General features: G+C 34.4%; 1 protein-coding gene across 4 annotated transcripts in view; it reads left to right on the top strand.

The window, feature by feature from the left end:
• The window catches only part of LOC115209340 (small conductance calcium-activated potassium channel protein), a 114,070-nt gene extending 108,869 nt beyond the window's left edge, over positions 1-5,201 (top strand). For all 4 annotated transcript variants that reach the window (XM_036501157.1, XM_029777703.2, XM_029777704.2 and 1 more), the window contains one exon: positions 613-5,201. In XM_036501157.1, the coding sequence (XP_036357050.1) occupies positions 3,453-4,883 (1,431 nt within the window). In that variant the 5' untranslated portion in view covers positions 613-3,452 and the 3' untranslated portion in view covers positions 4,884-5,201. The remainder of the gene's footprint in view (positions 1-612) is intronic.
• Positions 5,202-27,327: the final 22,126 nt, after the last annotated feature.

The following is a 27,327-nucleotide window of genomic DNA, read 5'->3' on the forward strand; positions in this document are numbered from 1 at the left end:
TGTCAGTTTAAAGTGGCGAGCTGGCAGAATCTCTAGCACGCCGGGCAAAATGCTTAGTGTCATTCCGTCCGTCTTTGCAGTCTGAGCTGAAATTCTGCAAAAGTCGACTTTGCCGTTCCTCCATTCGGAGTTCATAAAATAAATACCAGTTGAGCACTAGGTTAATGTAACCGCTCCCAAGGTATTGCTGGCCTTGTGACAGATTTTGAATCCAATATTAAGTCAGATTCAGTGAGAATGTTTATTTTTCTCATTTAGCCGAAGCCCAATCATGATCAACTAGATCAACAATCAAAGTGTTTCGTTCCTTAACTTTGATTATTCAGTTTTTCCAGACAGTTCACCTTATACAATATTATTAAATATACCTCATTTTTTTTCAGAATAATTTAGGTGCTACTTCTAACAGCACAGCTTACAACATAAGGGTGTCTTCATTAGCTCTTCGTTTGCATGTTTTTTTAGTATTTAGGAAAAAGCTTGTTTTTATCCAGTTTTAATGAAATAAATGCAACAAACATTTCCCCTTGTCTTTTATATTTTACGTATTTTAAAACAAATTTCAGTATTTAATATACGTTTGTATAACATTCCTTTTCTTTATTATTTCAGGTGTGCCTCAATAAAAAGAATATAACGGAATAATTTAAAACTTGCAAGAATATATTCCACTAATTACATATCTGGACATTTTAATTCAATTAGATTATTTATTGAAAACTTGAACTGAAAGAACTCTACAAGTATCAAGTGTAAATTGATATTTGTCTCAAGAGGATATATCTCTACTATTGAACCAAATACTTAACACGTCAGCTTATTCTGGAAAGAGATTTTTCCATATATACAACTCCCAAAATATTTACCATTTTATGCCATCAAAAGAAAACAATATACCAAATACACATAAAAACGTAAAACAAAATCATAAGTAAACTAGGTTTATAAGTCAATGAAATTGGTTTCATATTTAAACCATAAAAAATATAACTGTATACATCTCTATTACTTCCTAGTTTTCACACTTAATAAGAAGACACTTTCTTTCTTCAATCGATTTTAATTAAAGCTTTAAAGTACACTTAGCCAAAGTTCCCAATTTTTTATATCCCTTATTTTCCGTTAGGAGTGAAAAGCGGAATAATAATTTAGGTTTCACAATTCTGTGATTTAAAAAAAGAAAAAACAATATATATATGTACATACGCACAATCAAGATATATATAGAAAGAAGAAAGGAAAATTGCTGTAATTATATTCTTTAAATTAACCATTATTGTTTGTGGAAAAAGGCTCGGACACAACGTTACTATAGCCGATCAATAAAAGAGAACTATAAAGCAAACTATTTCCTACAGAATCAATTTAAAAAAAGACAGACTACATAAAACAGGGTATGAGGAATACAAAAAAGAATATTTGCTTCTCTATACATTCATTCATATTTGTTACATATGATTAAACAAAAAATATATAGGAGATTGTTCTGTTGATGTACAACTTAATATATCAACAACAAACAGTTACTGTTCTGATATACCTTAATATTGACTACCATTTTACGCACATCCATCAAATACATAAACCAGAAAAAATAGTCTATTCATTGAAATTTTAAGAAATTTACATTTGAAGTGGGCGGACACGGTAAAGTGATAAACTGGTAAATTACCCGAGAACCAAGTCCACCACATATTTGTTTCGATTCCCGGTTGTAATTATACCTTTTGAATACATTACGAACGTCCCCGTGAAGTGCATTTATCCTACATAATCTTATTTCTCCCTCTTATACGTCATGGACATTTGCGCCTGTGTAACGAATGCATTGGTTAATATGATGCAGCTTTCATGAATGCTATTACAACTTATTCTTTCATCAATTTTTGTATCAAACTATTTAAACTATCCTAATTTTTATAGCAATCAGCTGTGTTGACATTAAAAATCAATCGATTTAACATTCTGCCCAGTGAATATAACACGCAGCCATATTGCATTTAATTCTATCTATTGCTTAACTTTCAAATCGCGATTTACTTCGTGTTTTTCCATCTTAAATCCTTGAAGTAATTTCATTTTATCAAAATACCTTTGAAACCCACTGGATATGAAATCATCCCATTTTTAAACTCTACAAATATAATTCTTCTTTTCTACGTGAGACCCCATTTTATTAATGATATGCTCTTTTACGCACTGAAACCCAAAAGTGACAGAATGTAGATATTTCATATTCTCGATGTTTTGAGACCTGAACTTATGGTTCCGAAAATTCTCCAAATGAAGTTTAATTACATGCATGTGACAATCTACACAGCATCAGCAACAAGAAAAGCAACAGAAGGAACAGCAGCAACAATAACAAAACAACAATCCTTTATAATTCCAAGTCGCCATTTTGTCTCTGAAATTAAACCAAATGAAAGGACCGAAATCGTTATTTTATTCTAAATCTAAACTATGTGTAAAAGAAATGAACAACAAAAAAATAGTATTTCCCTTTATGTGAGAAGCACGACTGTTTCATGTGTCTTAAATGTGGTTCACTGATAATGAGTATTCGAATTTACAGCAATTTCAATAGTATTAAATCAATAAATACTTCCAATTTAATTAACGTATTCATATGGCATTATTATTAATGTTCCACGATGAATACAAGGACAGACAATCTTACTTAATTAACAGTTTATATTATTTATGCCATACCAAGCATTTGCTTTGCCACAATCAGGATGTGAAAAAATAATAGTAAAGCAGCTTCGTGGAAGAAAGAATATTAAAACGAAATCTTCAATTTTGAAAAGGTTAATTCATTTTTACAAACATCAAGTAACCATTCCGTCTCAGACATTTCATTTTCAACAATTGGTGCAGACTGGAATATTGAAACAATCTGATTCTCTGTTCTGCTTGTAGGCTAATATTGTATTATCTAAGCTCTGAAACTAAGATATATTTTAAACGGTAAAGACCGTTGTCAGGGCTGACTTTTTATCTACCTCTTTTTTTCTTTCTGTTTCTCTTTCTCTATTCTCCTTCTCTTCCTCTATTCTCCTTCTCTTCCGGATTCGATTTATATGCATGTATGTATAAGCATATAACGGAGAAAGAGGCTGAGATAAATCATTCATTAATTAAGTGAGTATTATTGCAGTGGATTCCAAGAACATAAAATGAGTTATTCAATACTATAATATGAAAAGAAATTGAGAAGGTTAAATTAAATAACATACTTACTGAAAAATGGTATATATTACCGATCCTGTTTAAACATGAGAATAATTTATGTAGATATTAATTAAAATAAATAATTAAAAATAATAAGTTATCAATTGTTTTAATCCAATATATGACGATTAAAGAATTGCTATCCCTTAATTGTTACTGGCATTTGCGAAATAACGTATTTGCCAGTAAATACTGCTTAGCTCCGATTTTATCGGGGAATGAGCTCACTTATTGAAGACCCTGAGATACCTTTAGTCGGCATGAATAACCACAAGTGTCGTTCGTATTCAAGCACCAACAATGAAGATATCAAGGCCAATTCTCACAGTATTACCAGCATCCGTCGATACGGAACAGTTGGTAAGCGCTTGGCTATTCGGCGCGAGCTTTATCAGAAGAGACGCCGTATGGGCGATATCTCCTTGTTGTTGGCTACCTTCGGAACCGTCCTCATGATGATTGAACTCGAGTTGTGCCTTTTTTCCGTCATTGATAAAGCTTCAGCAATGTCGTTCTTTGTCAAGGTCGGCATTTCAGTCTCCACAGTTAGCCTTTTAGTGGTGCTGGCTCTTTACCATCGGGTTGACATTCAATTGTTTACCATAGACAATTGTGTTGATGATTGGTGTCTCGCTATCGATAGGACTCGTGTGCTCAAAATAGGAATAGAAATGTTAATATGTAGTGTGCACCCGATTCCTGGCACTTATATGAGCAGCAACCGCCAAGAAAACGCTGCACCTCAATCTTCTTTAGCATCGTCCACAATATCCTCAGGGACTCTAAACTCATCTGCTCTAACTTTCGAGATTCCTTCGTATGATGTATTCCTAGCTCTACCCATGTTCTTGAGGGTGTACCTTTTGTGTCGAAGTGTTATGCTGCATAGCAGACTTTACGAAGATGCTTCTTCTCAGAGTCTTGGTGCACTTAATCGAGTCCACTTCAATTTTGCCTTCATTTTTAAATCTTTTATGTCTCTACATGCTGAGCATGTGCTTATTATGATAACTATTATAGCATTCCTCATTAGTAGTTGGTGTTTGCGTCTTTGTGAAATCCAATTTCGTCCGACAGAAGCTACAATGTTGAATTCAATGTGGCTTATTGCTGTCACATTTCTATCGGTCGGTTATGGAGATATAGTACCCATATCATATTGCGGTCGGGGTATAGCTGTCATTACAGGAATCATAGGTGCTGGCTGCACCGCTTTAGTGGTAGCCGTCTTAGCGCGGAAACTAGAATTAACACGAGCCGAGAAATATGTGCATGATTTCGTCATAGATGCAGATCTGAACAAACGAATCAAACACGAAGCGGCTAATGTGCTAAGAGCTGGTTGGTTAATCTACAAGGCCAATAAAAACAACGCTTCAAAGCGTGCCATCAACGAACACCAACGTAAGATGTTACGCGCCATCTACCACATTCGTGAGCGGAAAGCACAACAACGAAGATTGCTGGATAGTACAGTAACGCTTGTTGAAGTGAACAAAGGCCAGTCAGATATGTCTCTTTATATAGACCAATTACGTAATAAACAACAAGCTATGGAAGAACAAATTCTGAACATTAAATGTGCAGTCGGAGGAATACACGAGAAGTTAGATGGACTATATTATATCTTGAATAAACCAACATTATGAGACAAAAAATGAAAGGGATGTGCGAAGAATAAAGGAAAACAAAAACGAGGCTGTGTTAACTCTGCTTATATATATATATATATATATATATATATATATATATATATATGGATATGGATCCTAAAAACAATATTCTATTTATATTCATAGTTTTTATTAAAATAAATCTCAAAGGAAGGAAAACAGAATTTCCTCAGCAATAGGTTCAAAACTCAGATTCTAAATTCATGATGAGACTGAAGTACGAAAGATTTTACATATGAATGGAATAGAATATGTAAAAGAAAGAAAAAAGAATGAATATTAATCTGAAAGAAATGACGTATAATAATGAAGTTTGAATCATGAATTTAACTGTTTACTACTGAGTTGCAGATACTATCTACTGTTTATCTTTTTTGTAGCGATCGTAAGCGGTCAGCATGTGTTGAATGCAATATAGACATAAGGTTTCATAATTGCTATGTTATAAAAACAGATGAATGGGTGTAAAAATGCTTTTTTTAATTTGGATATTGTTTAAGCACAACTATTGCCTTTTAATATATGTTTAACTCCATAGTACATACATTCTACGTATGTGAGTATATACATAATTAAATATCTATAGAGATGTTTATATATATGCGCGTGCGTGTGTGTATGTGAGTGTGCGTGCATGTGCGAGAACGATTATATATACACAATCCTTCTATGTATATTAATGAGTGTATATATGTATACATACATATATATGAGCGCATGTGTGCGTGCGTATGCGTGTATGTGTAATTATATATACATATATCTATCTAAGAATATCAATATGTATGTGTATATATGTGTGTACATTTATATATACATATATACATATGTTTTTATTTATATATAAAACAAAAACATTAACCGAATAAAGGAATCAATACACGAAGTCGAGTTTAACATTTATTTTATATTCAGTTGACAAATTATTCGAATAGTCAGCAAAGTAAGGCCTTCGAACTCTGGTAAAATTTCACATGTGTTTCCTATATTATTACGTTCGGGAAAATGTTATTGCAATGAGTGAAGTAGAAATATTCTTTTCTACTCTAGGCACAAGGCCCGAAATTTTGTGTGAAGTGGGGTCAGTCGATTAAATGGACCCCAGTACTTAATTTATCGAACTCGAAAGGATGAAAGGCAAAGTCGACCTGGGCGGAATTTGAATTCAAAACGTAAAGACAGACGAAATACCGCTAAGAAACCGCATAAGAAGCATTGAATAAGGACGCGAGCTGGCAGAAATGTTAGCACGCCGGGCGAAATGCTTAGCGGTATTTCGTCTGCAGCTACGTTTTGTGTTCAAATTCCGCCGAGGTCGACTTTGCCTTTCATCCTTCGGAGCCGATAAATTAAGCTAAGTACCAGTTACGCACTGGGGTCGATATAATCGACTTAATCCGTTAGTCTGTCCTTGTTTGTCCTCTCTATGTTTAGCCACTCTTGGGTAGTAAACAAATAGGTATTTCGTCTGCAGCTAAGTTTTGTGTTCAAATTCCGCCGAGGTCGACTTTACCTTTCATCTTTTCGGGGTCGATTAAATAAGTACCAGTTACGCACTGGGGTCGATATAATCGACTTAATCCGTTTGTCTGTCCTTGTTTGTCCTCTCTGTGTTTAGCCACTTGTGGGTAGTAAACAAATAGGTATTTCGTCTGCAGCTACGTTTTGTGTTCAAATTCCGCCGAGGTCGACTTTACCTTTCATCTTTTCGGGGTCGATTAAATAAGTACCAGTTACGCACTGGGATCGATATAATCGACTTAATCCGTTTGTCTGTCCTTGTTCGTCCCCTCTATATTTAGCCCCTTGTGAGCAATAAAGAAATAAGAAATACTGAATATGGATAGAGGGAGGTCGTGTTCAGTAAAAGCTTAACAAAATGTTACAAAAGAAGATATGATCATATTTAATGTGAATATTGGGTGAACATTTTTTGTGTATAAGGAAAACTTACAATACATAGGCTTCTAGAAATGATTAACAGATTGAAAATTATGAATCAACTAATTTTCATTAGTAGTTGATACCATTATGGAAAATCGAGAAACACTGCTATTACAAAATTAAGATTGAAATAATTTAGCATTATGGCTAAAAGGATTTCATTTTAATTGTAGTTATAAGGCCCACAATTTCTTTCGGTTTTAAGATGATTTTAAATATGAACTTCAAAATTGATATTTGAATTACTATTTCATTTTATATAAAGATAAATCATGTATGCAATTAATATCTAAAACGAAAACTTAAATGGATATCAGTAGGTATTCTCAACCTATATTTAATGATGTTTTGTATCATATCATTAGAATTCGTTAATTATACTCACTAGTAATGCCATAAATTTCGATTACACAAAGGAACGTAACCGTTAATTAAATTGAAATTAAATTACAGATACTGTTGTTGACTTTTTAAAAGTGCTGAATTTTCAATTTAATAAAAATAGTTTAAATATAACTATATATTGGTTTAAAATTCTGGCACAGGGCAAGCAATTTGTAAGGAGGGAATAGTTGATTACATCGATCAAAATGCTCAGATGGTACTTCTTTTAACATCTCTCAAAAGGATCAAAGGTAAATTCGGCCCCGGCGATATTCAAACACAGAACGTAAAGACAGACGAAATTCGACTAAACATTTTGCTCGGCAACTTATCGATTTTACCAGATCGCCGCCTTCAATATAACTCTATATTCTTCAGGGAATATGCTCTAACCATGCTTTCTAGTGTTACATGTTTTCACCTTTTCAGCTAAACATATTTGTTACCAAATTGTGTTTCATTATTTCCTTAATCTTTCGAATAATTCCCACCATCACATATATATTATACATTCCTATTCATGCTTACAATTCTAACCCAATTGTTTCTCGATATGTTGTCATACGTTTTGTTTCTCCTATTAATCATTTATTGAACACAACCCCAACTTAGGCTTCCGTAAATATTGAAATATGATAACAATTTTTTTATTGATGATTCTACTGCAGCCGTGACAAAAGTTTTCCCTACAATCAGTACTGTATACTTAGCAAGTGTATGTATAACAAGCATAATTTTTTTCAGCAAAGCCTGACATGTCTAATCAAGAGAAACTTAGAAGTAAGTGTCACTTTACTTGTGTATGTATGTGTGTGTGTGTGTAGTTCAAATTTACAGAAAAACAAATGAAAAAGACAGGTATGGGAACAACAAGCAGATGTATTAGTTTAACGCTCGAGAAATATGGAAATGTTTTTTACGTTTCGAGCCTACGCTCTTCGACATAAAAAAATTAGAGGACGTTATGGAGAGAAAATATTTAAAAATGTGTAGAGTTCAGCGGTCCAACATGGCGTGGTACATATATATATATATAATATATATATATATATATATATATATTATATATATATATATATATTATATATATATATATATATATATATATATATACAATATATATATATATATATTAAGTTAGCAACAAAGTTCCCGCCTTTTTTTAAATGTTGGAATTTATAGCGTCTTTAACTTTGGATTCTATTTTTTTGCGAGAATTCTATTTTTGAATCATTTTGGTATCTATAATGTTTTTTTTTTAGTTAATTTTTGTTTATTTTCAGATCATTAAAATGGTATGTCAAGTTAAGAAAAACGAAAATTTTCGACACCTCCTTCTTTTTGCTTTTAATCAAGGTTCTAAGGCCGTAAAGCTGCTCACGACATTTGTGCTGTGTATGGAGAGGGTGCCATAGCTGAAAGAACTGCTCTTAATTGGTATGCCAAGTTCAAAAATGGAAATTTTGACCTCAAAAACGCACTTCGTTCAGGCCGTCTAGTTGAGTTCGATGAAGAGCGATTAAACCAACGTTTGCACAAAACTTCTCGTCAAACGAGAAGGGAACTGGCAGAGAAAATGGTATGCTCCCACACTGCGATAAAGAAGCATCTTCACTCGATGAGAAAGGTTTAGAAGTATGGAGCATGGGTTCCGCATGCTTTAAGTGACAACAACAAACATCAACTAGCCACAATATCCACTGGTTTGCTTGCTCGTCATCGTTCAACTCATGAACACAAGCAATGATTTCTTTACCGAATCGTTACTGGAGACGAAAAATGGTGTCTGTACATCAATACGAAGCAGCGAAAGGAATTGTATAGCCCCGGTAAACTAGCGACACCACCCGTGAAACAAGATCTTCATCTGTGTAAAACGAGGTTGTGCGTTTGGTGGGACGGGGAAGGGATTATACATTACGAATTGCTTGAACGGAACCAAACGGTCAACAAATGGAACGACGAAACACGGCTATTCAAGAGAAAAGATCTAATTGGCAGCATGGTGTTCTTATGCTGCACGCAAACGCCTGCCCTCATATTGCCAATATGACCAAGGAGGACATTCAAATGCATGGCTGGGAAATGCTGCCACACCCGCCGTACTCTCCTGATTTGGAACCAACGGATTTCCACCTCTTTCGATCTCTTTCATATTCTATGCGCGAAGTTTCGTTCAATACTGATGCAGAATTGAGAGCTTGGTTGGATCAATTTTTCGAGTCGAAATCGGGTGATTTCTACCAAAGAGGTATTGAAAATTTTGTTGAACGCTGGGAAGATGTAAACAACAAGGGTGAATACATTATTGATTAATTAGTTGTTATTTTTCATTAAACCTTTTAAAAAATTTAATATATAAATTTAATATATATATATATATATATATATATAGTTAATCCAAACAAGAAAACACAAAAAAAAACACAACAACGCGAGGACGTGGAACAAATATAGTAGTATTGGACGCTCAGGAAAGAAGGGAAGAAGGAGGGTTTAACGTTTCGAGCGGAACTCTTCGTCGGAAACATAGGAGAAGGAAAGATCCAGAGAAGGGAAGACAGAGGAAAAAAACTCGCCGACGGTACACACGAGGTCACATTTTGAATATATATATATATATAATATATATATATATATATATATATATATATATATATATATATATATATATATATATATATGGGTAGGCAAGTAAGTTGCCACCGTTTAAGTTCGAACCTGGGTTCTCATTCTTTTATTATTATTATTATTATTATTATTATTATTATTATTATTATTATTATTATTATCATTATCATTATTATTATTATTATTATTATTATTTAGGTCACTGCTTGGAATCGAACTACGCCATATGCCCGTGGGCACTTATTCGATCGGCCTGTTCTAGCGAGCCGTTAAGTTTCGTGGAATAAACACACCAACACCGGTTGTCAAGTGGTGGTGATGGGACAAACACAGACACAATCACACACACACGCACACACACATATATATAAATATATCACACACATATATAGGCACGCACTCACACACACGCACATATACGATGGGCTTCTTTCAGCTTCCGTCTATCAAATCCACTCACAAGGGTTTGGTTGGCCCGAGGCTATAGTAGAAGGCAATTGTCAAAGGTATGATGCAGTGGGACTGAACCCGGAACCATGTGGTTGGGAAGCAAGTTTCTTACGACACTGTCACGTTTGCGCCTATATGTAACATCATTAACAGGAAATGGTAATTATGGAAACTGGTAAACGCGTAGTAAGAAATCAAACAACTGATACTACAGGCACATAGCTTATTGTAATGAAACAGAACTGCTGTGATTAATGAGATTACTGACAGAACGTACGATATATACGAAACCGAGCAGGCATCGTATTAAAGGACTTGAAGATAAAAATATATGTAAAGAATATAATCCGAGCAGAAGAAATTACTTAAAAATAACGAAGAAATCTTCTAAGCATTGAACACCACAATGTTTTCGTCTTGTATTAGTTAAGTTTTTGTGAAGGCTGCGAGCTGGCAGAAACGTTAGCACACCGGGCGAAATGAGTAGGCGTATTTCGTCTGCCGTTACGTTGTGAGTTCAAATTCCGCCGAGGTCGACTCTGTCTTTCATCCTTTCGGGGTCGATAAATTAAGTATCAGTTACGCGCAGAGGTCGATGTAATCGACTTAATCCGTTTGTCTGTCCTTGTTTGTCCCCTCTATGTTTAGCCCCTCGTGGGTAATAAAGAAATATATTAGTTAACTTTTTGTTTATTTTTTTAAATTTGTTTCATTTCGATCTTTCTCAGTTCGTTTCGCGCAATAAAGTTGGTAATCCATCTTCAACGTTTTTAGACTTTCATAAATCATCCTCACAATATAAAGTATTATTGGTAAGTATAAATTCCTATTTTCAAGGTAGAGGAAAGCGACGATGACGTTCAAATTCGTTTGGTCCTTAACGCCCGAATATAAATTTTTTTTCAGATTTGTACATTTGTCTTTCTATTTTCTTTCTTTCTCTTTTCGTTTCTTTCTTTCTTTCTTTCGCACTTACATCCCTAAAATCTCTGGTGTTGTGTTAAAATTTTAAGACAACGCCCGCTACAACAACGGCAGCAGCAGCAGCAACAGCAACAACAACAACAATGATAATAATGAGGAGGAATATTCTCCCTCTATTTGACACAGGGGTATCGGATGAAGGCGAAATTACAAAATCGAGTTATAGGTAGCGTGGGGTGTAGTAGTAGTAGTAGTAGTAGTAGTAGTAGTAGTAGTAGCAACAGCAGCAGTAGCAGTAGTAGTAGCAGTAATAGCAGTAGTAGCAGCAGTAGCTGGAGTGGTAGTAGTTGTTGTTATTGTTGTAGCATTAATAACATGCTATAGAGAGACAGGCATATCCAGAGTAATACGTATAATTTCTATAAATTCAAGCAGTATAACTTTAGAAGCAAGAGAAAATATTGTATTTGGATGTATGCAAAAAAAAAAAAAACCGTTGCCACCAAAAGTGTATTTTATATAACTACTTAGTGAAACTACATTATACACGCCTGCTCAAGCTATCTGTCTTATATAAAAACAATGCGCATAACGTACACAAAGCATTATTTCGAGTGCTAGAACTGAGGGCCGGTTACGTTGTTTCTATGGTGCATAAGTGACTGAGATCACAAAATTACTGCTCCACAGGACTCTAGTCCGTCGCAGGACTCTAGTCCATCTTTATGAAATGAAGTGTTTTGCTCAAAACCCCAATCAGCTCGGTCTGCAAATCGAAACCACAATCTTGGGATCGTGAACGCAACATTCTAGCCACTACACCACGCGTGAAGACGCGTGGCGTAATGTGCAGGCAATATTTACGAAAGAAAAAATTGAAAATACTCACGAATATACTACATAAAATACCAAATGGCTTTATAGTAAAGATGAAGACCAAGTCAGTTCCCTCGCTGATATCAGAATGGGGTTTGGACTGAGAAGGTGGAGTGTGTTTGGCTTGAAGAGTGGCAAAATCAAATTATGGACGGGCTAACGATACTGTCGGGGGAGGTTATGAAGCAGATAGACGAGACGGGTTATAAGTGCTTGCGGATTTTAGAAATGGATAAATTGATGGAGAAAGAAATGTCAGAAAAATTTAAGGTGGAGTACTTGGACGAATTGAGACTGATCCTTAAGTCGAAATTGAACGGACGGAATATGATCGAAGCTATCAACGCCTGGGCGGTTTCACTCCTTAGATATGGAGCAGGGATAATCGCATGGACAGTACACGAACTAAATAGCTTAGACTGAAAGTGAAGGAAGTTGCTAACTAGATATGGGTCACTCCACCCAAAAAGTGACACAGACAGACTGTATGTACCAAGAAAAAGGGGGGGAAGAGTACTTATTGGATGCGAACATAGCATTAGAGCAGAAGAAAACAACATAGCATTTTATGGGAAAAAATGCCACAACCACTATTGTTGAAAGTAAGAAGGTCAGGCATGTGTACGATAAAAGATTGCAAAGATAAAGCACTATACAAGAAATTGAAAACGAATGAAACTGAAAATAGGTGGGTAAAGAAAAGAATGCATGCTCAATTTCATAGGGATGTTGAAGATAAGACAGACAGAGAAAAAAGATGGCTGTGGGTGACTAAAATTAATTTAAAACCGGAAACAGGGGCTCTAATATGTGCTGCCGAAGAGCACTAAGAACAAACTACATAAAATACAGAACAGACAACACAGCAGAAAGTGATAAGTGCAGAATCTGTGGACAAAACGGTGAAACCGTATGGTATATTACGAGCCAGTGTACGTCACTAGCCCAGAAGGCATATATAAGAGACGCCACGACAATATAGCCAGGCTTGTCCATTGGACACTTTGCAACAAGTATGGACTTGACAGAGGAAAAAATTGATACGACCACAAACCTGAAGTCTTCGTCGAAAATAGAAATGCAAAGATCTTATGGGATTTTATGATTCAGTGCGACCATGAGATAGAGAATAGGAAGCCGGACATAGTCTTAATTGAGAAAGAAAACAAACTGTGTTGGATCATAGACATAGCATGTCCAGCTGACAACAAGCTATACGATCAGGAAGAAAGAAAAGTCGATAGATACGACAGGTTAACTTGGGAAATCAAGCAGTTGTGGTCAATGAAAAAGATAGCAGTAGTACCAATAATTGTCGGAACCCTGGGAACAGTGAGCAAAAATCTCGAGAAGTACGTGGAACAAATATGGGCTGCAATAAGGGTGGAGCACTTGCAGAAAACAGCACTGTTTGGAACCGCTCGAATACTCCGGAAGGTGTTCGAAAAATAAGAGGTGTTAACTTAGTTCAATAGTAGTGAACAGCTGACACTGTAGTACATCTCCAGCGTTAGAAGCTGTGCAAAGGCAATGATAATAATAATAATAATAATAATAATAATAATAATAATAATAATAATAATAATAATAATAACAATAATAATAATAATAATGTAATGAAAAGAAATATAACAAGTAACTGCAGAATATGTGGAGATGGACAAGAAACAATAAATCATATTATCTCTGGCTGCCCAGTCCTGGCTAAGAAGGAATATATTCACAGACACGACAGGGTTGGGACCTACATACACTGGAAGCTATGCCAACATTATGGAATAGTAACACCAAAGAAGGTCACATAAAACGAGAAAGCAACCATACTCTGGGATATGCCAATACACACAGATAGAGAAATTAAGGCCAACAGACCAGATATAGTTGTCAGAGATCATGAAGAAAAAAATGCTTTCTAATTGATGTATCAATACCAGCACATGACAATGTGTCTCTGAAAGAAATGGAGAAACTTTCAAAATACAAAGACCTGGAAATAGAGGTAACTAGAATGTGGAATCTAAAAACAGAAACAATTCCTATCATAGTAGGTGCATTAGGCATGACAAAAAAATAATCAGACAAATACATAACAAAACACCAGGACTTACAAACACATATAACATACAGAAAATTCCACTACTAGACACTGCACACATCCTACGCAGAACACTTTCAATACAGTAACCATCAGAGCATCACAACAAATCGCAGCACATACCCAAGGCACACAGAGCTGCGCTCGGTAGTGCAGAGAAAGCACGTTATAAAAATAAAACAACTGAATGATAATAATAATAATAATAATAATAATAATAATAATAATAATAATAATAATAATAATAAAGATAATATTGTTGTTATTATCATCATCATCATCATCATCATCATCATCATCATCATCAACATTATTATTATTATTATTATTATTATTATTATTATTATTATTATATTATTATTATTATCATTATTATTATTATTATTATCATTGCTGCAACTATGATCACCAATAACCATATTAATATAACTATCAATGGAAGCATTTTTTATCCGTTTTTCCCTCATATTTGATGTCAATATATACAAAATGCTTCTATAAAAAAAATTAATATTCTTTAGCTAACGTTGTCGTTGAACACTTACAAAACATTGGTTTCATAGCTCAAGTATTTCCCACGATATGCGAATGACGTCTTTAAAATATTTGCATTATATTCTTTTTTATTAATTTCTATACGGCAAGATGTTGGAAAAAGTGTCCACTTGAAAATGGTCGGCTTCTCCAACCAAATTTATCATAGCCTATAAACGTATAAACGATAATAGAAAACTTTATAACTGTTTCATGTATTGAATTTCAGGAAACTATACATATATATGTGTGTGTGTGTGTGTGTGTATGTGTGTGTGTGTGTGTGTGTGAGTGTTTTTATTTATTTCTTCGTAAAATGAGAAAAATAGTGTATTACGAGCGCTGTAAATAGAAAAATAATCTATTTATTGGTGCAGTAAGATGCTTAACTCTGTGATTTTACCAAATCGAGTTTTACGTACTCATATTGTAATTAGCCTTTTCTAGCCAATACGTTCGACATCTGATAGCTATTGGTGACGTTGTCACTCTATCAAAGAACTGGTGTTAATTAGACGTGTTGCTTTATAATCCATAACGTGATTGTAATAAATCATCTCCAAACAGTCTAGCTAAACAGCTACAGAAAGCTACCATGTGAAAATCATTTCTTAAGACTACAGGAAAAAGAAGATTGCAGATTGCATGTCTATACACGACTATGGTGCAGAGGAAAACCATATTTGATTATTGTAATGTATAGCTGTGGCTGTGTGGTAAGAATTTTGCCTCCTAACCATGTTTCCAGTTTCAGGCTCTTTGCGTGTCACTTTGAGCATATGTCTTCTACTATAGCCCTGGCACGACTGAAGCTGTGTGAGTGGATTTGGTGGAAGTAAAAGGAAAGAAATTCGTCTGTCTGTCTGTCTCTGTCTACACACACACATATACACGAGGTGTGCTGAAAAGTTCCTGGCTGTAAGGGTATCGCGAAAGAATTGGCTGGAGGACTAACCTTCTGAGTTATTTTACAGAGCTTAGAAAACTTGAAAGTTTGCTGCAGTAGGTGTATGAATCTTAGAGGGGAATATGTTGAATAAAATTATAATTAACTGATCCTCCCATATTTTCTTCTACCCAAAGCCCGAAACTTTTCAGCAACCCCTTGGTGCGCGTGTGTGTGTGTGTGTGTGTGTGTGTGCGTGCGTGTATGTGTGTGTGTTTGTCTGTGTGCGTGTGTGTGTGTGTGTTGTGTGTGTGTGTGTGTGTGTGTGTGTATAATGAAAGAGGTAAATTCAGTAACAAAGTTTAGATCCATCAGCAAAATCCCAGACTCAAACATTTAAACATATTTTTTAAAATACACATACATTTGTACATTTTAATACAGATCAATAGGTCTATACATATATATAAAAGTACCACATATAGATAAAAACATAGAATGTAAAAATATTCGAGATGTAAAAAAGGTAAGACGTATAAGGATTATGCAAAACAACAGTAGGAAAGCATCTAAGTGATCAAATAGCAAAAACATTTCAAACAGTTCAAAGAGCAAATTACTATATTACAACTAAAGATTAAGCATTAAGGGAAAGTCTCGTTATTAGAGAAGGTCCATTCGACGGCCGTTTCTGGAATACAGAAGGTAAGAGAGTTCGAAAATTTAACTTATCCTAGTAATTAATGTTCCCTTCATCAGGAAGACGTCCTCCAAAGCGATTCCCGTCATAAAATGATTTTATGATGTAATTTGTATATTTTATGATGTAATCCATATATGTTTTACTTTACACCTTTAACATTTTAACCCTATTTACACCTCGAAAATTTTTACATTCGTTTAATCTATATTTATATCTATATATTCAGATGTGGTACATTTATATATAGAGAGATCTTCTGATCTGTTTTAAAATGTATAGATGCATGTGTATTTTTAAGAATATGTTTAAAATTTTGCGTCTGGGAATTTGATGATTGACCTACACTTTGCTTCTGAATTTACCTCTTAATTATCGTTTGTCTCAGATATTCCGAGCACTTCTCAGTTGGGGCACATATATTTCGTAAGAAAGATTTGATAACACACACACACACACACACACACACACACACACACACACACACACACACACATATATATATATATATATATATATATATATAGCGGTTGAATAAAGTTAAAACATGGTCTGGTTTTCACGTTTGTATTATGATATCTTAACATTAAAAAATATTTTCTAATCCTCATAAAATTAAATTAGCGCTTTCCTGCATAGTGTAATCATCAAATTTCAAATGCGTTTAAATGACAGTTGAGTTCTTGACAGCGTTTGTCAAAATACCATTATAAAAAACGTGAAAACCAGACCATGTTTTCACTACATTCAACTGATACACATTCTATACATATTCACACAAATTCGAAACAATGCACACACACACACACACACACACACATGTGTCTATATATGTGTCTTTGTGTCTGTTCCCGACCATAGCTTGACAACCGGTGTTGATTTGTTTACGTCCCTGTAACTTAGCTTCTCAACATAAGATAAAGTACTTGGTAGAGTCGTTCCACAAATAACCTTCAAGGCGGTGCTCCCGCATGGCTGCACTCCAGTAACTAAAACTAGTATAAGAATAAAAAGACGAGTCTGAAATATTAATCACATTTGTATGTAGTAGATTTTTCCTACTGAAGTAATATTTTTCCTTTACAATCTGGATGGACACTTAGAACGTTCAAAGATATAAATATAGTATGAATCACGTATTCATAATAATTTGAACAAGACCAAAAAAGAAAAAAAAACACAAGATTGCTAATTCTGTGTCAACAGATGTTGGCGGAAGCATCAAGAAAAGATCGATCATCATACGGTCAAACTTTGATGTGGCCAACATGAATTGAAAAAAAAATAATTGTTTTACCTCTGATCAATGAAAAAGAATAATTGCCATGATGAATATACAAAGAAATACGCTATTTTCATTAAATCTTTTCTGTTTTTATTTGTTCTAACCGATTTTCTTCTGCATTCCCTGTTAATTTCACCTTTGTGGTTCAAAGCAACAACAACAACAACAACAATAAATACGTCAACAACGGCGACGATGGCGATAATGATGACAATGATGATGATAATGATGAAGAGGATGATGACGACGACGACGACAATAATAATAATAATAATAATAATAATAATAATAATAATAATAATAATAATAATAATAATAAGAAGAAGAAGAAGAAGAAGAAGAAGAAGAAGAAGAAGAAGAAGAAGAAGAAGAAGAAGAAGAAGAAGACCACCTACCTCTCTGACCTTGCACATTAGCAAAGTCATGGAACGAATAGTCAGAACAAAACTAATCCCCTTTCTTGACGAGATTGACTTGCTGACTGACACCCAACATGGTCTCCGACCTGGAAGAAGTTGTCTGACTCAGCTCTTACATCACTATGACTGGGTGTTGAAACAGCAGCTCAAATGCTCAAATGTGGAAGTGATATATCTCGACTTTGCAAATGCCTTCGATAAAGTCGATCATGGAAGCTGTGTGATCTCAGCATAGTCGGAAAATTGGGAGCATGGCTGCATGACTTTCTGAAGGATAGCAGTCAGGTTGTAGAATCCAATGGAGCCACCTCCAGTGACACGCAAAGCACTGTTTTTGGGACCACTACATTTCATAATGGCCCTCTCAGATATGCCCTCAGCCACAGAGAGAGCCACGATCACAAGTTATGCAGATGGTACAAAAGTCTCAAAGGTGATACAGAAGAGACTATGCACCTGCAATGTCAGTTGGATGAAATATACAAGTAGGCTGAAAAGAATAGCATGCAGGTTAATGCTGAAAAGTTTCAAGCCTTGTGCTATGAGTATGCAAAACTAAATGCAATACCAGTTAAATACACTGGACCTAGAGATATTGCAATCTCAGAGACACAGTCAGTGTGATACCTGGGTATTTACATGAGTAATCATGCATCCTTCCATGTGAATGTTGCTAAGTTGGCAATGAAATGCAGGCGGCTGACCGGATGGATTCTTAGAACTTTTAGAACAAGAGATCGGAAAACCATGACGGTCCGCTGGAGGACGCTTGTCCTAAGCCACTTTGACTATTACACCCAGCTATGGCCACCAACCAGTGTCAAATTAATTGCAGAACTTGAGGCAATCCAACGAAGCTACACGAAGAAGATATCCTCTATGCAGCATATAAGCTACTGGGAAAGACTCAAGAGATTAAGACTCCACTCCTTTGAGCGTAGGCGGGAAAGATATTACCATAATATACATCTGGAAGATCCTTGAGGGATTTGTCTCAAACTTTGGCATCGAGAGTTACACTAATACTAGAACAGGGTACCTCTGCATAGTACCAAGGACTACAAATTTGCCATCAATATATAGGACAATATACTGCAACAGCCTCGGCTTTAGGAAGCCACAGTTCTTCAATATCCTCCTGAAGGATCTGACAGACCTGCACGGGGTGGATGTAGGTGTTGTCAAAACAAAACCGGACATCTTACTGTTAAGCGTTCCAGATGAAACAACTTCACAGCAGGAGGTGCAGATAAGGGCAGCGGCATCAAACTCCCTCATGCACCAAATGTAATTTTTTTAAAAGAAACAGTGAAGTAAAATTATGTAGTGGCTGACGATATGTGCATCCCTGATGAAGAAATACAGAGAAGAAAATACTCTTAGACTAATTGTTACAAGTGTTCCCACTGATAAAAATATATCTGTAAAGGATTTTGACATATGTAGTAAATATAAGGACCTGGGAATTGAAATACAAAAGATGTGGCATCTTAAAGTGAGAATGGTTCCTGATATTGTGGGTGCCTTTGGTAAGATAGGAAAGGGGTGTCAGATAATATCCCTGGAGAATCATGCCTCAGAGAAATCCAAAAGATTGTGCTGGCAAGTATTACCAACATCGGTAGAAAAGCACTATACATTTAAATGTACGAGTTTTATTACATGAAGATATTCACTTTCCCCCACCAAGCTTTCAGTCATGCTGTAACGTCTCTTATCCTTCAATCGCCCAAGGACGTTGTGTGTCTCGGCGAGTGATTGTAGCAAACATGCAGATTAAAAGTATAATAATAATAATAATAATAATAATAATAATAATAATAATAATAATATAATAATAATAATAATAATAATGTTCAATGGTCAATTGACAGGGTTTACACTGTGCCAAGAATTATTTGTATCCTTACTACAGTAAATAAACAAATTGAAAAGTGATTGGAAAATTTAGGAATAAAAATGGAAGTAGAACACATAGAAAACAGTACTACTTAGCAATACAAGGAAACTCCACAAAGTCCTAGAGACTTAACAAGGGCGTACGACCTAAGTTTAAAGGAAGCTGATACACCTACAGCGAATAAATCTCCAGTATACCAGTTGTCATCATAATAATGATAATAATATACCTCCTCGTCTATACCTCCTCGTCTATACCTCCTTGTATTGTTATACGAGGAGGTATAGACGAGACAAAAGGAAATTAAATATGTGGATATCACAGTTTCTGGGTAATAAAGCAACATGAAATTGGTATTTCTATGCAGCCAACATCAGAAGACCGGTTATTACTAACTCAAATTGGAAGACAAAAATTGTATGTATATTGTAGACATACTTGAAGGGACGTTGATATCATATATTTCAACTTTCTATTTTATTTTTTCAGTTCCCATTTTAGGTTGAAGTTACAACGATACAAAGTGAAGTACAATGAAAATACATAATGTTATATATGCAATATGTTGCAGAAGTAATGTGATAACATGTTTGCATTAAAAAAAAGATGGTGATGCATCTAGATAATTGCCATCAATTATATAGTGTACCGTATGGTTTTTAATAGCATAACGGCCCCATGACGATCATCGATAGCCATTAGGATTAATATCCACTGTATAGATATATTACATGTGTGTGTATATGTATGTGTGCGTGTGTGTATAGCATATATATACAGCACACATATAGAGAAGGGGGAATACATGCGTGCAGATTTAGCTATATACGCGCATATATATATATATGCGTGTGTATGTGTGTGTGTGTATGTATGTATGTGTGTATGTATGTATGTATGTGTGTGTGTATAGAGATAGATAAATAGATAGATAGATAGATACACACACACACACACACACATATATATATATATATATATACATGTATTATAGCAAGTCATAAAAAGCAGCAATATGACTTAATGAAGATATTTGCCCGAACAAGCACAATTGTTGGCATCCCATTGGATCCCAATTGCTACCCATATACGAATTCTAAACTTTCGTCAAAGAAACCTTTCACGAAATACGGTTCTTAGAATTCGGATATGAGCAGTTATAAAAACCCTAATTTGGGGGAAATTACTCAGTGATCGTAAGATGCTACAAAACTCCACGACACTCACAACAGTGATCGAAGGATGTTACTAAACTCCACGACACTCTCTCCTTGAGATATTGGCTATTTTTTATGCCATGTCTATGGCTTAAATCCAACAACACTTAATTGAATTGTTGTGAACTCTGCTGGTTACTACGAAGGATTAGCTAGTGTGAATTTTAAGTTATAACTCTCTACGACAAAATGACTTTGCTTTTTAATTGAATTATGAATATTAAATGTACATAAATAAACTAATGTAGTAATTATTTTCTCTTTCTTCACGTTCTTCAACTTGTTAATGAAATTTATTTCTGCAATTATGAAGCTTTGTATTTTTTATAGCGGTTAAAAGAACACGAATTTATTTATCTTCAACATACATTCACGCATAAAAATGTCCATTAGAATTTCAGAGTATATTTCTCGCTATGGCGTTTATGTAGCCGGAGATAGGATTTATGTATAATGATAACAATTATAAGTAAGTTATAAATGACGTGTTTATCAATTTCTATTTCTATTTCAAAAGTAAAATATATTTACTATCTATTTCCAAATAGGAAACATATAAAAGTAGTGTTACACAAACAGTAACCAAACCGGCTATAATACACACACACACACACACACACACACACACACATATATATATATATATATATATATATATATATATATATATATATATATATATATATATATATATATATGTGTGTGTGTGTGTATATATATATATATAATATATATATATATATATGCACATGCATATGAATAAATATATAATGTGTGTATGCATATATATGTATATGTGTATATTATATGTATATATATATATATATATTATATATATATATATGTATATATATATATATACATTCAAATATATAAGGAATGGCCATAATAGGACATTCAACTCACTAGAAAGAGCAGCCAAACTCCAAACCACTAATAGTTGTAATTCTGAAATGGAAAGAAATAAAAAACGTTTACCATTTCCCTCTCTGCATGCTTATTATTGCCTCGTGTATATATGTTCAGTCCTTGGCTTCTCTGCTGATGAGGCACGCCAGTTGTAAATGAATTTAATTTAATTAATTTATTTACTAAAGTTCGCCGAAACTATGCATAGTCCAGAGAGGGAAATGGTAAACGTTTTTATTTCTTTCCATTTCAGAATTACAACTATTAGTGGTTTGGAGTTTGGCTGCTCTTTCTAATGAGTTGAATGTCCTATTATGGCCATTCCTTATATATTTGAATGTATATTATATAGTCTATTGACTATCTTTTCTTTCTCACTTGACCGCTTGTAGCGAAGAATTTTTCTAGAATTTTTTTGCTACCCTTAAATTTATTGATTATATATATATATATATAGAGAGAGAGAGAGAGAGAGAGAGAGACAGAGAGAGAGATGGGTAGATATATAGATAGAGACGAATAGATAGATAGATAGATAGATAGATAGATAGATAGATAGATAGATAGATAGATAGATAGGTACACACACATAAAGAGATGAGTAAAAAATGGATTGGACGACATTCTTTATCACTACAATTGTTTCTACACAGCGTCACACCCATCGTACATTGGTGAGTAAGATGATGTAATCTGCATATAGAATAATCATTACCATCCATCGAAGCTGTAAGAAGTATTTCTTTAAGTCATAATTTTGAATAATTTCGTCATTTGATCAGACTGCCATTTCATTCTGTACAAGAATTAATACCCAGTGCAGTATGCTATTTCAACAATTGGCAGAAAAAAACTAAGCAGACAAAACAAAGTATAATCAAAATGCAAATACAAAAGCAAAGAAGCGAAAACCGAAAAAAACCATGTCCAGTGGACCACTCGATGCAATTCCATCCCTTCGGTCAGAATATAAGGAAGAAAAAGAAAAAAGAAATATAGAATTAAAGTAAGCTTTAATAATAATGTAATAATGTGATAAAGACCGACCATTTCTTGTTCTTTTCAACTATCTGCTAGAAAGGGATCTAAAGTACTCTTGCAACAGGTATTTGGCTCCACTCCACCCCAGAATTTGTAACTATACAAAGTTAATTTTTGACTATCTATCTTGTTATATTTTAAAGCCATTAGGGAAAACTAGTTACGAGGTAAATGCTCCTTAACATATATAAATACATATTTTTTCATATATCCTAATACGAGGTCGAATATGTAGTTTGTTTACATATAATTTCACACCACACACACACACATATCTATTTTATATAGTCTCACAGATATACTTCATACATCCATTCGTACTAATTTTACTATTTATATTAATATTAATAAATATTAATATACGTTGAGGTCTAAGTCTATGGGCAACGGAAATCCACTACAATGTTGAATGACAAGAATTTGCTTGCATAGGTCTAGATAGTTTTATGTAACTATTCTTATCTACTCAAACACATTCACAATTAGTTATTAATATATGTAATCTATGTAGTAGATGCATAAATATTCTGTTCTTCAATCAACCGATATTAATACACATATTGATGCTTGGCAACAAATATGTCTACAACATTGAACCATAGAAATGCATACAACTGTATTTACCAAGGAAAATTAGAAAATTCACAGTCGAGACGTTGATCAAAAAGATGAAGTAAAGGAAAAACAGAAATAAACACAATATAATGAAGTAAGCAGCAGATTGCATCAACAGAGTGTTAGATATCAATTTTTTTTTACCGAGCGGCACAAGAAAGCATTTAAGACTGTAGTTGCATCTAGTAACTAAAATGGAGTGCTTATTCACAAACTTAACTGTGCACGTTAAAATGCATGTCAAACTATATTGTATATTTTCTTCCTTGAGGATCTTAAACCATGTCAGCAAAGGACGTGCAATGTCTTTTGTTGATACTTTTAACCAATGCAATGTGACTACGATATTGGTATTTGAAGTAATCCGCGATCGCAGTAATATATGCAAATGCACCTGCTTCTCTTCTCAGTGAATATTTGCATATCATGTTCTTACGAAGGCATTCATTTCTCAGAAGACAAGCGTCTCCGTCATTACAATTACATTTTTTTACCACATATTTTCTACTTGTTGGCAACTAAGCTTTTTCCTACTTCAAATTTTCCTTTTATTGTTACTGTGGTTATTACTAATGCTGTTTATATTTCCTCCATGACTATCATTGTTGTTTCTAGTATTACATTACTGTTACTGAAAGTTTCAGCATTTTCATTATAACTTACGTTATTTTTGCAATCGTCTATATTATTATTTATATTGGAATTATTTGGACGGGTTTTATCAGAATCCTTATTTATGGGATTTTTCCAACTTTCCCCCTACTATTAGTATTCGTAATCTCCTGGTTTAGCTTCTTATTAGTGCGTCTATAAATGTGGTATTTTAAGTTATATGGGATTGCGTATGATAATTTCCTCGTATATTTATTAACAATATTTTGATGCGTAGTAGAATTAGCAAAATGCCTATCTGATAAAGTAAAAATATCTCTGGCAATCTTGAATGACACGTGTTATCCAAAGATTGCATTTTATACTTATTGTTCGGTGTATTATGACCGGTATAATCAGTGATATATATATATATATATATGGGGGGGGGTATCAGTTGTATTCAAAATTAAAGCTTAGGCAGGAGACTCTAAGGTGTAGTATCCAAACCTTGTTAAGGGAATATCCCTTGTAGTGTGCCTGCAGAGCACGTTCACCACTTTTCGGATACCATGCGTCATCCGGAGTATGCACTTTCGTTACTGGATGTACGTAAAGAATTCCTCGGTGCAAATTGAATGTTTTCTAAATCATTAATACGGAAGACAGAGTGTACATGAAGCTTTATTTAGGACAACGGTCGTTTCGGCTTATTTCTGCACTGCTCCCTAGTGGGAGGGAAATGATGTAATGGAATCGAATGGACCCATATTACAGAAGAAGCCTCTTCAAGCCACTTGAAGCGCTTCAGTGTAATAAGATGTACATTTCGCTGATATGTATGGGAAGATGATGTTTGTTCATATGCATGTTAGTAGTTCACCAATAGATTAATGAGGCAGGGTTTGTGGTGTATATTTAGGGAGTGGTTGTTCAAGAACATGTAAAATAATTGTAAAGAATAGATGGGAAGGACGGAATAGTTTTTCAATGAAAAGGGTTCAAGGTTGTAGAGTGTTTTGATGGTTAGTGGCAATGTATATATATATATATATACATGGGCAACACACACACACACACGTACGTACGTACACCTATTGCATACATGTCTTTTGTACGCGTACATGTTCGTGTGTGTGTGTGTGTGTGTGTGTGTGTGTGTGCATGCTTGATGAAGTGTACAACACAGAAAGTATAGTGTGTATAAGTTATTTTGTTAGTGAGTGTGAAGAAAGAGAGATAGAGAGTGATAATTTCGTTTTTTTTAGTGAGTGATTGACAGACAAAAGGAGAGGGGTTGTAATGTATGCATTTATGTGTAAATGGCTTCAGTCACACACACACACATCCTACCTGTTATACATATACAGATATATATATATATAATATATATATATATATATATATATATATATAATATATATATATATATATATAAAATTAGTAATGCAATACGAAAGTATTGCCTTTCCAGTAAAGAATAGCCCGTGAGGGAAAATTATACATAGAAGTAAATATATGGCACAACGAAGTACCGATATTTACTGGAAATAGCGAACGTAATAATACGACGCTAATGTATAGCTTCACCCCGTATGTACTAGCAAAAATGCGTGAGTGCAACAAATTTGGAAAAAATGTCTTACCTCCAGGGAGAACATAATACATTAGCGTCGTATTATTACGTTCGCTATTTCCAGTAAATATCGCTACTTCGTTGTGCCATATATTTACTTATATATATATATATATATATATATATTTGGTGCCCAGAAACTATTGCGTTCAATACTACTATTCAGTACTAAATGGTTCATTACCTTCGGCATTTCTATCAATGCCACTGTTCCAAGTATCCAATTCCTTGCGATACGCCTATCTACAGTCTATGGTTGATGTGTTAAGATTCAGTTATTAGTTTCTAAGTTCTATGTCAAGTCAAACAGCCAAATAGTCAAGAGGTTCATTACGACTGACATTTATCCAATATACCGTAGTGATATAACATTTTGCTTGAATAATTAATGAAGGCTGAAATGCATAATGAAAAGTCGTTAGAGGCAGTCGGACAATAAAACTAACACAGTTTTAGAAATGAAAAGCAGAATTTTGTTTTTAAATAAACATTTGTGGCTGATAATAATTTTTGATGTGTGCCATCGTTTCGCAACTAACACATCCAATTACTAGCAAATTTTCACAGGTTTTTTTTCCATTGATGGACATGATAATTTTTTCACTGTCGATTTTCATATGTGAGAAATTATTGAAAATAGAAAACTTAATTTTGTTGAATCAGTAATTCATACGAAAACATTTAGGGCGTTTTAATTGTTCAGCAAGTGATTTGATCTATGACCGGATGCTGAAACTGAATCTATAACATCTAGTAATTTAACAACAGTTGAGGCGAAATGACAAGTGGTTAGGGCAGTTGGACTCGCGGTCGGAAGATCGCGGCTTCGATTCCCAGATTTGGCGTTGTGTGTGTTTATTGAGCAAAAACACCTAAAGCTCCACGACGCTCCGGCAGGAGGTGGTGGCGACCCCTGTTGTACTCTTTCGCCCTAAGGTTCTCTCATTCTTTCTTCCTGTTTCTTGAGTAACGCTGCGATGGACTGGCGTTCTGTCCAGCTGGGGGGCACACATACGCCACAGAAACCGGAAAACTGGCCTATGAGCCTGGCTAGGCTTGAAAAGGGCGCATAAACAAATAAAAAAATTAACAATATACACATACGCATACATATCTACAAACACATACACACACACAAACGCTACGCACACACAACACCTGTGAAATTCACTTTAAATTTATTTTATGAGGTAACAAAATTTTGGTCATACCACTGTAGTTTGGTTACTGATATACTTCGACTGCTACACTGTATAACTGAGGAAACGTAGAATTGTACTAGCAGTCAGGTGAAGGCTGTGTGACTAAAGTTTTAACGCCTCATATTAGCAAAATTACTTATTTTCTGTGTGCTTGTAAGAGGTTAGAATGCATCTACGATGT

Source organism: Octopus sinensis, linkage group LG3, assembly GCF_006345805.1.
Source record: "Octopus sinensis linkage group LG3, ASM634580v1, whole genome shotgun sequence".
Lineage (NCBI taxonomy): Eukaryota > Metazoa > Mollusca > Cephalopoda > Octopoda > Octopodidae > Octopus > Octopus sinensis.